The sequence below is a fragment of the Vidua macroura genome, chromosome 12 (genome assembly GCF_024509145.1).
Source record: "Vidua macroura isolate BioBank_ID:100142 chromosome 12, ASM2450914v1, whole genome shotgun sequence".
In the NCBI taxonomy this organism is placed as follows: domain Eukaryota; kingdom Metazoa; phylum Chordata; class Aves; order Passeriformes; family Viduidae; genus Vidua; species Vidua macroura.
In genome coordinates, this window is record NC_071582.1 from 11,767,829 (window position 1) to 11,783,270 (window position 15,442).

Here is a 15,442-nt window from a genome sequence, read left to right on the forward strand (position 1 = left end):
TCAAGATCAGCCAATTGTCAAGAGTTGTCTCTCTATCATTACAACTTTTGTCATATACATGCTCATGTCTACCAGTGAACAGAGATAAGGTATTTTCCAGAAAACAAGGAGAACTAGAATTAGTGTTACAAAGTGGCAAATCAAAATAGCTTCTAATAAGACTGATTTGGGTTTGATTTGGCAAAAAAGAGAAGTGTCTCCAAAAGCCCATCTCTGAGTCATTCTTCAGTTTCAGCATAGAAAGCTACACTTCCCTTCCTGTGGTAAAAGTATGTCTGGTGACTCAGAGGTTATTTGTCTTAAATACTGACCACTGAACTATTTTACATACCTTAGTAGCTTCACAATTTTACATATCTTAGTAGCTTCACAGATTCAAAAGAGTAATATCAGACACACAGAAGAAATACTTACTTGATTTTGAACCACAGGAGGGGGCTATCTGACCATTTGGGCATGTGCACATGTTTGGTCTAGAGCAAAATCCATCTCCACAGGAATGTCTGCAGATTGCTATTAAGAAAACATAAATGCCTTTAAAATATGTCTCAAAAACCTCAAACACATAAAAAAACACCTGATAGAAAATTCAGTACCATAACATAAATACCCACAAACTCATTAAACCACATACAACAGATCCCAAAACAGTTCCTCCTGTTCATCTGCATCTTTACAGGGAGCAGCTAAGACCTAGACCTTCACCATCTGCTATGAAAAGCTCTGGGAACATGCCACAGGCCACACTAGATATGGGGAGATTTCCCTGGAAAAGTGAAACTGTTGTCCATTTTACCTTCTCAGAGGAAGGATGGCACTGAGGCAGCAACATAATGCTTCCTTTATTTCTGCACCACACACAGACAAGAGCAGTAATTCCCATCTGACAGCATGCTGCTGCAGGATCTCTGGAGAGAGTCTTATCAGCCTTGGGCAAAGTGCCTTTAGGAATTATTTCTGGTACATTGTTCTACTACACATGAATATGCATACAGCACTATGATGTATGCATATATTTATATCCCTATATCCCTATATTTATATCCCTATATATTTCAGGAATATGGTCCAAAGAAGTGGAGAAAATGCATTTGCTGGGCTGATGCTGTTGCCTCCTTCCATTAACTTAAACAGATTAACATAGTCCACTCATTCCCAAGAGTTCACACACCCCTTGAAACCCTTTACTACAGACTTAAACAGAACATGTGGAGGAGATTAATCTTTTGTTAAATGTTGGTATCACATCATTGTGTTGTAGCCCATGAAACTTTGTATATTAGCTTAATATAGTTTAAATGGTAAAGCAATCGTGTACAGCTGCCTTTGAAAACATACAGAAATACATTTCAATTCTGGTATACAATTAAAACCACCCTGAGACACAGAAGGACAAAGACAAACATCAGTCATAACACATAACTAGATTAACTTACGGACTATGCATTGGTTTCCACCAGGTAACGTTTTCCATCCAGGGCAGCAGTAGGCATTGTAACGTGATCCACACACATTTGGTCTGGAAAAAAATAAAAAGGATAAGGATGAATACTTATTGTTTACTCAGAAATATGTTTTAGAAGTAGAGAATAAAATGGAAAAGGTAAATCACTGCAATATACATTTCAATAATTAAATTTAGAAGTGTTGTATGTTTTTGGCCTGTAGTTGTTGGGGTTTTTAGGTAACATACACTTCTATACATTAAAGATTACATTACAAGCACAAAATCGAATCAGTAACATCTGAACAACAGGAATAGAATGGGGAAACCTTGTCTCACAACACTCCATATCTGAAGAAGTAACCATCCAGGTTTTTTGAGCAAAACTCAAATAAAAAATGAGCATCCAGCATCATTAATAACCACAAACTAAATCTAGTGCTCTTTGAGTGGGAATTTTTAATCTTCCTGTTGCTTCCTTTTCTTTACTCTAAAGCACTATTACTGTAGCCTATTTTTTTCCATGAACAAAACTATGTATGTGTGAGTGAAACATGCCAACAAGAACATTAGCCAAATAAATGAGTCAAAATACGTTAATTCTTCATTAGGAAAAATTGCTTACTACCAAAACTAATCAAGGATGTGGGTGTATGTAGTGGTAAGGTCCTGAAATGAGTATGAGGGGCCTACTGCCCTCCTCAAATGATGTATCCACAGGAATTTTTCTTTCCAACCTATTCCTCTCATCCATATTAACCCTCTCAAATCACTTTGTTACTAGAGTTTATGACAACTGAAAGTTGACAGGACATGACACTATTCCTATCATGATTTTATTGATAAAAATAGAAAAGTTGAAATTATTCTATGTCCCTCATACATAGAAGGACAATAGATTTTTTTTAATCTATCTCGTCCTATTTATTTGATGCCTCTATCCATGCAAATAAAGCTAGTAAGAATACTTTCAAAAATGGGAACATGTGCCTTCTTTTGTTTTACACTTAATAATCTTAGCAGAGGAAAATTTTACAATCTCTGTTAATATTGTGAGCAATTACTCAATAGATTAATGCAGCTAGAACCAGCTAGAAACTTCCTAGGAACTGCTATACTAAAATATTGTATACAGATTAAAGACAGATTTAAATGTTTACTGTTTTAAGAAGTGTTCTCTATTATTATTTTGTCCTTGGTCTTTCAGAAAGTTCTTCATTGCTAGTATTGCAATGTCTAAGTAAACAATAGTTACTTCATATGGTGAGGCCACTTAAGACAATCAATCTCAATATATACAAACATTTCTTTATGCACGTTTTCCAACTAAAAAAAAGTTACATACTCTATTTATTTAGGGATATGCAGTACTAATGCAATTTCAAGTATTCTGATTATACCAATTTCAGTGACACCTATTCTTTCCAACCATGGCCAGAAACTACTTAAGTCAAAGCAAGCACTACCATTACCTTCCACTGGTTCTGGATAATTACAAAGTAATAACTGAGATGAATGTGAGCAATACAATTGGACTTGTTGCAGGGTCCTTTTTCCTTCCTGCAACTGGTGTTACAGACTCAAAGTCTTATTCATTTAATTACAATGTATTCAGTTTTAGTAATGTCAGCTACTTCCCTGCAGGGCTATAACCATGTAACTTTCCTAGAGTTCCCTGTTCATCAATGCCAAATGTTGCTCCAGAATCATCTGCCAAGTAAGACTGGCAAGCAGACAAGTGAGATTGCTTTTTACCTTCCCCAGTCAGAAGAAATAATGGAACTTATTAAGACAGCTAGAATGGGTTTGTTGCTACCTGTTAGAACCTATGGGCATAAACCACCCATTTCCGCTTCCAGCTGCTGAGGCTTTATAGAAGGCTGACCATAAAGTGATGTTTATGTTGTCTGTCAAATTTCAGTCCCAGCAAGTATGTGTGGCTTTGGGGACCATCTGATCCATGTTATGAGAAAGAAGCAGATTTCTGTGTCACAGAGAAAGCTGGTTTTAAAAATCTTTTTCCAAAATGGGACTCTGGAAAACCTAGATGTGCCAGCAACCATGAAGTCAGAGACCCTGAGAGCCTTGAAGCTGTCCACAGGGTAGGCTAAGCCATACAACCAGGAGCCTCCAACCCCTGTGCAGTGTGCTTAGGTTTGAAAGAAAAAAAAAGTCATCAAACTGTACTTCCATGGAACAGTTTGAGCCTGACAAGTGCATTTTCCAGTGGAACACTTTTTCATCAGAAAGCTGCTGTCTAGCTTATAAAAGAAACCTATATTAAAGTCTGAATGTTGCTTCTTTGAGACAGAGGGAGTGTTCTTAAATTGTGCATATTTGTAAAATGACTTTGAAAATAATTAATTTTGAAGGTTAAATTAATTGATATTTATGAGGTGATCAGACACTATAGCAATAAATCCCCATAAATAAAGTATTCAAGGCAATAATAAATAATTTACCTCATGTAAAATCATGGAATCCATCAATCAAATTGTAAAGGCTCTATCATGGCATTTACTTTGAACAGTTACCCACTGTGTGTTAAATAGAGCATATTTTCCTGCTGATACTATAAGCTATGAATACTAAAGAAGTGTTTTATATTCTTATAAAACTATTTTCCTGAACAGCACTAGAAGAAGAATTCAGTTACAAAATTTGATTTGTAATGATAAAATAAGCAAAAACATATCTATATACCCTGAAACTACCTACAGCACCTTCCTTTCACTCCAAAGCCCAGAGAAGGAATAGAGAATCTCAGAACAAAGCTGTTACCATTGAAATTTAAAAAAAAAAAAAAAAAAAAAAAAAAAAAAGGTCCTCTGTTTTATTTTAGAGACACTGAATGAACTTGTGAAGTATAAAAGTATTTCTGTAATGGCATGGTGCTGAGAGACAGGATGGCTGATGCCCAGATTTTCATCAAAGATGTCCAAATTAAACAAGATATTATGTCTTTGATTAATGATATGCAAGTAGAAATTCAGTAGCAAAGTGAGCTGAATTATCAAAAGACATTAGACAATCAACTAGAAAAATCTTGGAACAGCAGAGAGAAAAAGGTTTATCTGGAAGCTCTGATAACTAACACTTGAGAATGATAGGTTTGCACAGATATTGACAGCACCTGCATGCACCAAACTAGAAGATATTCTTTCCAGAAACAGCCACAGGGGCCCTACCCCCGTTCCAAGTAAAGCTGTGCGAAGGGGGAATGAGCGGGCATCGGCTCCTTGAGATGCATCACCGCCTCCGGCTGGCACAGCCTCTCAAATAAAAGATCTCCTTTCTCCACAGGGCAATACGGATGTCACCCACGGAAAGGACAGACTGGATCTGTCCCTCCCGTGCTTCCAGAGCCCTGGCTCAGCAGGCATGTGTGGCTGCCCGGCTGCCCCCACCCGCAGCCATTACCCAGGCACTGCGGGTGGATTGGCGAGTGGGAACACAGAGGTAAAATAATGAGAAGCAAACCATGCTAAGCTTGGCAGAGTCTTCTTATCAGCTATAACCAGGCAGCAAGGGTACATGACAGTCAGAGAAATGAGGGAGGCTTTCAAAAACCCTGTGTGAAGCCGGCAGCAGCGAACACCCAGGCCGGGAATGGCAGGGCCAGCTCTGGCATTGGGACTGTCCTCCCCAGGGTCCCGGCAGAGGCACCGTCGGAGCCCCGTGCTGCAGCCTGCCAGGGGGAGGACTCGTTCCCTACATCCCCAATCTGCCCTGCCTGTGACCCCTCGAGGAAATTACAGCCCTCTCCGGAAGAAAGCATTGCCCATCTGCAACTCCCATGGGAGGAAGAGTTTCTGGCACTGCTGTGAGCGAGGCTTCAGGCAGAAATTTTGTCAGCAGCACTGCCATGCACCGGCCAACGCTGGCGTAATCCGCGCTGAATCAAACCCAAAGCACGGGTCTCAAATAAATTAGACAGAGACCAGACAGAGTGGGAGAGAGCAGCTGAGAGAGCAAGAGAAACAGCTGACCACCAGTTAGAGAGCTGGGATGCAGGGATACTGGGAAGGGTTTCTCATGGCTCCCTCAACTCGTTTTTCCTCTCCCTAGGAAAACTCATGGGGATTCTTCCTTGCAAGAGAACGTTTCATGAACAACTTCTATTAACTATTTGGCTGCAGTGGTTAGCATATGACCCAGTTTTCTGGCAGAAAAATACAATTTAAAGCAATATCATCAGCCAGCAGTTGTTTTTAGAGAATGCTTTGCCTATTTTCCTTCTTATGTGGGTAACTCTGGTAGCTGCTAAAATTGTACCCAGAACTATTTGCTGATCATTTCCACATAAAATTGGAGTGATGTTTCCATGCTTGCACTGGGCAATTAAAAAGAATTACAAACTGCACCTGAAAAAATGAGAGGCTGGTCTTAAAAATCTGCTTGTTAAGGCTACAGAATGTGATGATGATTAGCTTTTACTAGTAGATTTCAAGAGACACAAAATCAGATCTATACTTTTTGCTGTAAACCAGCTTTATGTACCTACTAAACTTCCCAGTGTCTCTAAATACTAAATGCACAGACTGCAGCAGCTCGGCTGATTCCACTGGAGTTTTACTCAGCTTTCTCACAGAATCAAGAACTTCCATCGCCAGATATAGTCCAAACTTTAGTGGATGCAGCAGATTTAAGTTCACCCTGCTCTGAGTGGGGGTTGAACCACATGGCCTTCCAAGATCCCTCCTCACTTAAATGACACAAGCCAAGTATGCATAAATTAGAGGTCGGTATCTAAAGCACCTCCTTTAGCTGTGCTGGCACCTACCCCCTCCTCCAAGGAGCAGCGAGCAAAGCAGGACTGGGAAGGGAAGATCTGGTTCCTGAAGCTATTTATTTCAATCATATAAAAGGAAACCCTACAAAACTATGCTATACTCTTGAACAAACACAAAATTTAACTTCTATCATACTATAAAGAATAAGCATGCACTTTTAAGCAAAATATGGTTTTTACATACAAAAGATTGCATCTGATGTACTCATTTTTACACTGCAATAAGCAAGCCTGTGCCGTGCAGAGAGCCTAATATGATAACTATTTCTCACTCTGACAGTAAGGATACCGCTGTCCCAGAATCCTGGCTCAGTTCAACTAAAAAAATAACACACTGAGCAGCTCTACGGGTATCTTTGGCTCTGGCCAGAAGTTCAAAATGACATGCAAGTTTCCTGCAGCAACACTGAACACTTTTCTAACCCTAACCTCCATCACACTGTGACAGCTAAATACAGCAATCCAACAACAGCATTGACATTAAGAGAATTCTTCCGCAATTGCTCTGAAAATCCAACCCTGTCTTTTGCAGGGACACGCTCATCTAACCTGACAGCCAGGCATTGTTCTCATTCATAGCCAGGGACAGACGCGTTTCTGGCATGTATTCCTTCATTGTTCCACTTGAGAATGTCAATGGGTCCAGTTCAAAACCCATCTACATGGCTGTATAAGACACGTAAAGTACATCACCACAAGAAACTATCTGCCAGGCCACACAAGTGAGCGGATAAAGAGGAAGGATCCATCAGGTACTTCCTTAAAGCACACACGAAAAAAAACTAACTAAAAAGATATATTCAGAGGACAAGAAGTCCTTTCTATCTGGTAGCACTAAAAACATCCCATGGGAAATGGATGTAACTGTGGGCTAAGGCAACACTTAGCAGTCCAGATGTCACTTCCAGGACAGGAGGGGGAAAGGGAGAAATCATTTCACACCTCCAGGTCTACACCCCACACTCACCATGTACCCACTAATGGTTACTGAGGGGGCAAACCTCTAAGAGTTTCCCAAGGGAAAGCACCCAGGGAGCTCAGGATTTCCACCAGCCCGTGCCCAGGCTGAGCAGCAGCACAAGGGCTGGTGTGGGGCACGCTGGCCAGACAAACCCAAGGCAAGCCAGCCCCTTGTGAGGCTTCCCTGGAGGCTGCAGGTTGTGCTGGTACCACCCACCATCCCCCATGGAGGACACCCAATCCTTTAGGGTGTCTCCTATACCTGACACTTGCATCAATACTGTCAGAGAACGCCCTTAGGTGTTAAGCAATGCTATTAATTTGTGTAGTAAGTGCTATCCCTTAGGCTACTGAAGATTTATTTTAGGTAAGTTATCAGTATTTCTTCTCCTTTCACTACACACTATTCTACCCTTTGTCTCTCTCCTTGCTGGGACAGTGACTTCACATTTTCAAAAGGCCAATTACCTGCACATCTGCCATAAGGAAATAGGAAAACCCTGTTTTAGTTACATTGTCCCTAGCAGACACTGGTAATTTACTCTGTACACAAGGAAGAGAAAAAAGATGGAATATTAGTGGGAAAAACAAAGAAGAAAAGAGAGAGGAAAATAATGTTCCTGAAAGGAAACAAATTTTAGTTTGAAACCTCAGCTGAACATCACTGGATATTCTGATGTCCTCCAGCAAAATATGAGAGAGAGGGAAGCTTGAAAAAGAGGATGAAAATGATTATGACCGTAGACAAAAGAACTGTGGCTTTCATTTGGTATTTCTGAGGCTATAATGGTCATGAATCATTTCATAAAATGAGAAGTAGAAAGGAAAACAACAGATTCTCCAGCAAGTCAACATCAAAATTATTTTTCCAGATAAAAGCTAGACCTCCTTCATACTTCAGTGAAGATCTATAAGCAAAACCAGAAGGCAGAGGTTTTAATTTAACAGGCTATATTTTACATCCCAATGTATCTTCCAAAGAAGAGCCCGACTTTACTGAACTGTCACAAAAACCCCAAATGATTGTCCTCATGCCTCTATCTGCACACCAGCCTTAGCATGAATGAGGCTGTTCAGTAGGTCTGAAGTACTTTTAAAAAGATTAAACAAATAAAACTAGGTGGGAAAGTCAGAATGGATGAGAAAACAACCATAGGAGAAATGTAAGATTGAAAAGCTACAAATGTATTTCCCAGCACAGTGCAATGGTTAATCAGAAACACTCCAGGCCACAATTGCTCCATTCTGCAAATATATTTACTGAGTCTGGGGAGCAAGACCAAAGTGACAGACATGCCTCTATATCCTCTTCATCTTTAGGGTTGAGCAGGGAGATGAAGAAGGAGATGGGAGTCACTCTCATTGCAAAACAAAAAAGTTAATGATTAATTTCTTAATTTCTTACCATTTTCATATGTGAACATTCAAAGATCTCAAGGTCTTAAAATCTTATTTAAATAGAGATGGCCTCCTGTTACCCAGTGTCTACCACATTTTTACCAAGAAGAAATTTTCCTAGTGATCTACATAGCTAAATATCTGGGGTCTTTCATTTTGGGTAATACTATTCTAACAATCACAGGTTGCTCAGTCCATGAACATATTGAAAGAAATATATTGACCCTTGTCAAAAACTGTATTGAAGCCCATACACTAAACATTCAAGTTTGCAGCATGGAAAAGGAATGACAAAGACTGTCCTAAGTGAGCAGCAATGCTGAGAAACACACCACAGGAAAGGAAAATAAACATACAGGGAAACAGAAGCTGTGATCTTATTTGATAAGGACAACTGTAAGTGAAGCTGACAGAAGGACTGTTCCTGCCAAGCTCTGACCCAGAGATCCTCCCTTTGCTCCCATATCAACTGAGAGCAGCCCTATGCTTACTTCAAGTCTGCATCCTCAAGACCAGCACAGCCCCAAAGGTTCAGACACCAGTGTGAAGCTGCACATAGAGCCGAACTTATCGAGTGACCAAGGGAAACAGACCCAGGTGATACAGAATCTGAGAACAACTTGTGGAACCACTACTGAACACAAAATGTATCCTGTGCTGGCTCACAGCAGGGGAGAAGTCTACTTTTATAAAACTTAAGTAGGCTCTTGACTGAGGAAAAGTGCAGCTATTGCTAGCCAGAGTTTCTTCTGTCTCCTCGAAACAACTCTCTCAGGAAACCTGCACTGCAAACTGCACATTACTGCACCCTGCTCCAACAGGACACACTTCCTGCAGGTGCTGTTCTTTCCCCAACTCTTTATGCCTCCAGTTGCTAAAGACAGTACACCCCTGTCAATAAAAGTTCAATTAAACACTAATAAACTGAGATCAGAAAGCCACCACCACACATAAGATTAGACAACTGCATACCAAATCCACAGAAGAAAAGTATTACTTGGAACACAAAGAAATAAACAAAGTACTATCCATGACATCTCTTGTGTCTGAGTAAGGGCTATGGGATTAATCTGTTTCTAACCTGCCAAGCAATTATGTCATAGCAACAATCAGCCTTAAAGGACCCCTCAGGATGTACCTTCTTGCAGTGGTTTTATGGACACAAAGTGACAACCCTGATGTGAAATACACAAAGCCCACCACAGGCCAGCTGTAACGGGTCCTGCAGCATCTGGGGCAGTGTAGCAGGCCAGCATGATACAGCCAAGAGCTAAGCAGACAGAAATGAATAAATAGATAAATGAGGGGAAGAAAGGAAAAGAATTACATCCAATCTTGCCTTCCTGATGTTCAACATGTCATCTTGGCAGAGTGATGCTGGGTGACAGGAAACCTGCTTCATCTTAGTCTCCCAGGCTGATTTAACAACATTTCCAAAACAATCTTGTTTCATACAGTACATCAAGAATGCTGCTACACTGTTGATTGTAGCCTTTTTCCTCTGCTTGCTCTATTTATGACCCACTACCATCAAATGGAAGAAAGTAATTATCTAATGTATTTTAGGAGAAGCACATGGCACTTCAAAACCATTTGTGTCCCACTACAATATAATATGAGAAAGTTCACAGAGAGGAAGACTGGCTAAGCTGTCAGAAACAGAATCACATGTGCCTCAGAGCCTCCCACTGAAAGGGAAACTACAGTAGTATTCACCAAGAGTTTTAACCACAGGTTGCACTGGCATGCCCAAAATGAATAAAGTCCTAATTCTGCCTTACAAACTACACAGGCCTAGAAGTCTCTCCCCAAAACTGATAAACCAGAATTCGGATTAAGGCTGTGCCTTCTAAAGAGATGGTGTCCCAATAACACAATTCGGATATCTAAATGGAGACTACAAGGACTACAAAGCCCTGAAGATTATTTACTTTTTACTGTTTTTCTCCTGCTCCACAAAGTCACACGTACATCAAATCACATCACACCAAAACAGAGGAAACACAAATATTAGGCACAGTGCCAATATCTATGAACTCATTTCACCCCAGAACTAGATTTCCAAGGATCATGTAATAACAAAAGAACAGTACCACAACCATTGGCAAATATATTCAGAGAGGTGCAGAATATTAACACTACGTGTAGTTGCCAAAGACTTCAGTTTCCACACAAGGACATGCAGGAATTGAAGGTCTTCATCCTCCATGTAAGCTTTACCCCACAGGCGCAGAGGACTGGAAGGAGGCCAGCCATGCCACCTGGAAGCCAGGTGAGTGCTCCAGCACATGGGGTATTATAGCAACTTGCATGTATTTTTAATTAAGTCTTTTATTTCCAAGTATTCAGGCTGCCTCCCACTTGCAGAGTGGCATTGACAAGGTGCGGCACCAGCAGCTGCCTAGAGGTGTGTAGGCCACAAGTGGCAAGAAAAATCTTTGAGGTTTTTCAGTATAAACAAGTATTTATCAGTACAGAAAGTCTGCTTTCCTTCAGAAGGCTTTTAGTGGTAAAGATTGGTTTAAAACGAAAACCAGAAGCCCTAATTATATAGCTGAGCACTAGAATTAAGTTATAGATTAATAAGATTATTCTATTTCAGGGAGCACTGATGTATAAAAATGGTCAACTCCAACCAAGTTTACTTAGGGAAGTGTATCAGTAAACCTGTGGTCTTCATTTGAGATACCCAAAAGAAACTGGTCCAAAAAGCTCAATCCCCTGTTGAATACCTTTAATCCAAGACTTTTATGAATCCTTTTGGAGCCAGCTATTCTGTTCTCCATTATTCGCTATCATTTCAACTTAATAAAAACAAAGAAATTAAATAATTCTTGCACAAATACATTTAATTAGTCTCCTAACTAGAAACATGTCAGGATTCAGCTATCTTGAAGAAATTTCAGTTCTTTCAAAATTCCTGCTATTTGTTAAGCAAATAATTGCTTTCTTTGGTCATTATATCATTATACAGAGAAGAGACTGATAAACAAGACAAACATTACTTAAAATGTTATTAAGAACTGAGTGATACTCATTAGTGTTTGAAGTCTTCTAGCATCATCAGAAAATGAGGAATCTTAATTAATTCTAAGATCTTCAGGTACAATAGTTCTTGTAATCAGACAAATACTACACGAAACACCAATAAATTATTTTTTGCTTTATATTTAAATGATTGAAACACATAGGAATGGTTGTCTTCAAGTATATATTGTTTAGAAAGTACTTCCTGTTCATGGCCAGTTTTGTAGAGTTTATTCCTTACAGAAGCTGACACTGCATTCTTGGGTGCTTAAGGGGTAGCAGGATAATAGTTTGATGCCTTATAGCTCAATACAGTAACATCTGTGATAAGTTCTGGGGATCTGGAGAAGTGTCTCACTAGCAGCTTATCATTTTAACTTACTGAATCACAATGGATTCCAGCAACACTTCCATGACCACAGAGTCTAGTTATATTTTTCAATAATTACTTTCTTTATTCTGATTACTTTCTGATCATTTGGAGGCATCAGGCACCAGCACATAAATATACATTGAACTAGGCCAAACACAGATGGCATTAAAAGGACTTTACCTTTAATGCCTCCAAAGCAGGATTGATTCAAACTATATAAGCAGCAAGTGCAACGTCTTAAAATGAGAACCTAAGAGGCACTTCCAAGTAATTTATAATTATTAAAATTAAAATATGCTTCTAGAATTACATTATACATTTGGACAGCTCATTGCCATAAACAATGAGGCAAAGGTCACACAGATGAAAGCAAACATCTCCTGCCAACAGCTTGCAGTAAAAAATGTTTAGTAGGAAAAATCATGAGAACTGAAACAGATCTTAAGCTTCTTCATTTTAACATGCAAGACCAGTATTCACACACAGATTAACCTCAATACTTTCAAATGCTATAAGACTTCCAATAGTCATTATAATCAAACACAAAAAATGACTGAAGAGTAAAAGAGTTTTCTTTAAAAATGTATCTCCATGTGCCTTACAGAGCAAGAGTTCATTTCAAAATGAAAAGAAAGTCTTAGTCAACTGTAATAACATGAAAATAAAGTTTCCCAGCATCTGTTATGACTTGTATTACAATTAAGAGATTCCCAAATGTATTTGTACTGATGAACAAGTTAAAAAATACTATGTCTTCTTGTAAAATCATATTTTTAGTGGTTTAGTCCTCCAGTTACAATGAATAATGTATATACAGTTCCTATACATTCAAAATATGTTTTCCATCTGTCCTTCTAAATTTGTTCCAACCTTGTCTGTTAGAATGACAATTCTTTTTATTCACATTGTACAGTATAGTACCACACCTAAGTAACTGCTCACAACTTCTTAAGTGGAAATATCCAGCAGGATTCACCCAACAATGATCAAAATTACTGTCCTCCAAGCAATTAGGGAACTCTATATTCTGCCTCAAATCAGGGTTACAAAAGAAGGTCTAACAAGAAGCCAAACTAATAATTTGTTTTGTCTTTTTCTCAGTTCATCTGGCAAATTATTACTTCCTTGTTAAGAATCTGCTTCCCAGGGGCATTCATTCACATTGGTAATATTCCAAAAACTGACCAAGATACAGAATAACTAAAATTTATGTTGGCACTATCTCTAGTTTTGCAGATTACTAAGCAGATATATAACTCATAGATAACATAAGATAAAAGGAAGAATTATTGCAAAGGATATAAAAGATGGCAGGCTTCTGTTAAGTATAAGAATCAATTCTTAAGATTAAATACTTACCCTAACCCATTTTAGATTCCAAAAATAATTAACACTTGAAATATCATCCCTGGATGCACTATGTCTAAACAGCATAGTTTAAAGTGACAGTTACACACACCAAAGAAATTTTATCCTCAGCTAACATGCCTCTTAACTTCCACCAAGTCAGCACAGTGTGCTAGATGGCATATTCTGTGCCACAGAGCAAAAAATTGTGTTTATCAGTTTGATATTATCTCAGAATCCTATAACAAGGTTATTAAAACACCCTAAAGAATACAGGCACTTTCTAATAAATGTTTTTTCTTATCATCTTTTATTGCTTGCAATTAGTCCCTCAAACTTTACTGTACATCTTTCTCACCTCCTAAATTTTGTCACATCTACTTTGGATCTGCTTTGTCCAAATATTTCTTTTGTGACAAGGTATAAAGAAATGAAAGTCTGATCCTACAAAATCAGATCCATGAAAAATAATGCTGACAGCATGCATCCATTTTTGCAGCATGCAAACCTAAAAATATAAACCTTTTTCAATCAGGCAAGCATTAAAAAAGCCAAGACTGTAAATCCAAATGTAGGTAAAAAGTACTATAGAACTATGAGGAAGTTAGTAAGAAATTAAAGCATATTCATCAAGGCCTCTAACAATAAAGTTGTAATAGCTCCTTTTTGAGAAAATGGGGGCAAAATAAGCAAATAGCTTGCATCCCTTACAGAAGCCTAACTATTTTAAATACGATTTTTGTTACACTTCTCTTCTGTCTCACAACACAAAAAAAATGGCTATGTGCTGAAAAGGCACATTGGATCACCTGAGAAAGGAAACTTCTTTTTTATTACTTCATTACAAACTTTTCACCTTTAGTGAACTAGATTTTCAACTGCACATGCATGCAATGCCTTTCAGCTGACTTCACAACTATTTTAGCATTGGAAAGGTGTTCCATTAGAATGGGGAAAAGTTTGCCTGACAGAGATTTAGCCTTTAAAAAATCCTCTCTCCTAAGCACGTACCACAATGTTTCTTAAGAAATTAAACTCCTGTATGCTTGGGCTCACTCATACTAGTACTAGATAGTTAGATAGTCTATATGTGAGCAAGATGGCTATCACAAAAGGCTCAAGGTGAAGATGAGAGAGGACAGCTGATAAAACGGGCATGCTGTGGGCTCCAGGCATCACCGTTATTCTGCTTTTATGCAAAGCAGAAGGGCGGGATGCAGGAGGAATGCACAAGCCCGCAGTGTGCCTTTATCTAAGGCCTTCCTAGAAGATAAATTAGCAATCGCCGCGCTGCTGCGGCTCATCCTCACGAAGCATCGCCCACCCAGAGGTGAAGTACGGCTGCAGGTCGCCGAGGACCCAGCAGCCTGTCCGGCGGGGGGGCTGGGAGGGTGGCGGGGCTCCGCGCCCCGAGCCCTGGCGCTGCCCTGCGGTGCTGCAGGCGGCGTCCGGCGGCCCCCAGCCCAAACCGCTCCTCGTATGGGCAGCCCCAAAGGGGCTCGGGGAGCTCTCGCACACCAGGAGCTCCCACCGTCAAGAGGTTCTGGCTATGGATACACACACGAACACACACACACACACACGCAGGCAGATGTGTGCCGGCTGCCCGGCCCGCGCCGCGGCACCCCGGGAGGGGCCGGGGCCGGCCCCGCACCTACCCTTTGAGCGCGTCGTGCCCGCCGCCGTGCCCTCTCCTCTTGGCCCGGCTGGACCGGCTCTCCTTGGCGCTCACCCCCTCGGTGTGCCCGGCGGCGGCGGCACCAGCCTGGGACACCCACAGCACGGCAACTCCCAGGGCGATCCCCAGCAGCCGCCCCCGCCACATCGCGTCCCCCGAGCCCCCGGGCTGCGAGCGGCCGCTGCCTCCTCTCCGCCGCCGAAGACTGCCGGTCCCCGCCGCCCTGTCTCCGACCAGCCTCTGCAATGCGAGCTGCGAGAGGAGAAATGAGGAGGAAGGGGAGTCAGGGACCAAGGAGAAAGCGGCCGCGGCCACCCCGCGCCCCCCGCCGCCTGCCCCCGCGCCCCGGCGCCGTCGGCCCCCGGCCAGCCCGGCGCTATCGCGCCCGGGAGAGGCGGCGGCCGCGGGGGACGGCGAGGGGCT

The 15,442-nt window shown here is 40.8% G+C and overlaps 1 protein-coding gene across 1 annotated transcript in view; it reads right to left on the reverse strand.

Annotated features, from left to right (window-relative positions):
* The window catches only part of FBN1 (fibrillin 1), a 145,836-nt gene extending 130,670 nt beyond the window's left edge, over positions 1 to 15,166 (reverse strand). The window contains exons 1-3 of the mRNA XM_053988142.1: positions 15,000 to 15,166; positions 1,437 to 1,519; positions 415 to 513 (exon numbers count right to left, since the gene is read on the reverse strand). Of these exons, the coding sequence (XP_053844117.1) occupies positions 415 to 513; positions 1,437 to 1,519; positions 15,000 to 15,166 (349 nt within the window). The remainder of the gene's footprint in view (positions 1 to 414; positions 514 to 1,436; positions 1,520 to 14,999) is intronic.
* Between the last annotated feature and the right edge of the window lie 276 nt (positions 15,167 to 15,442).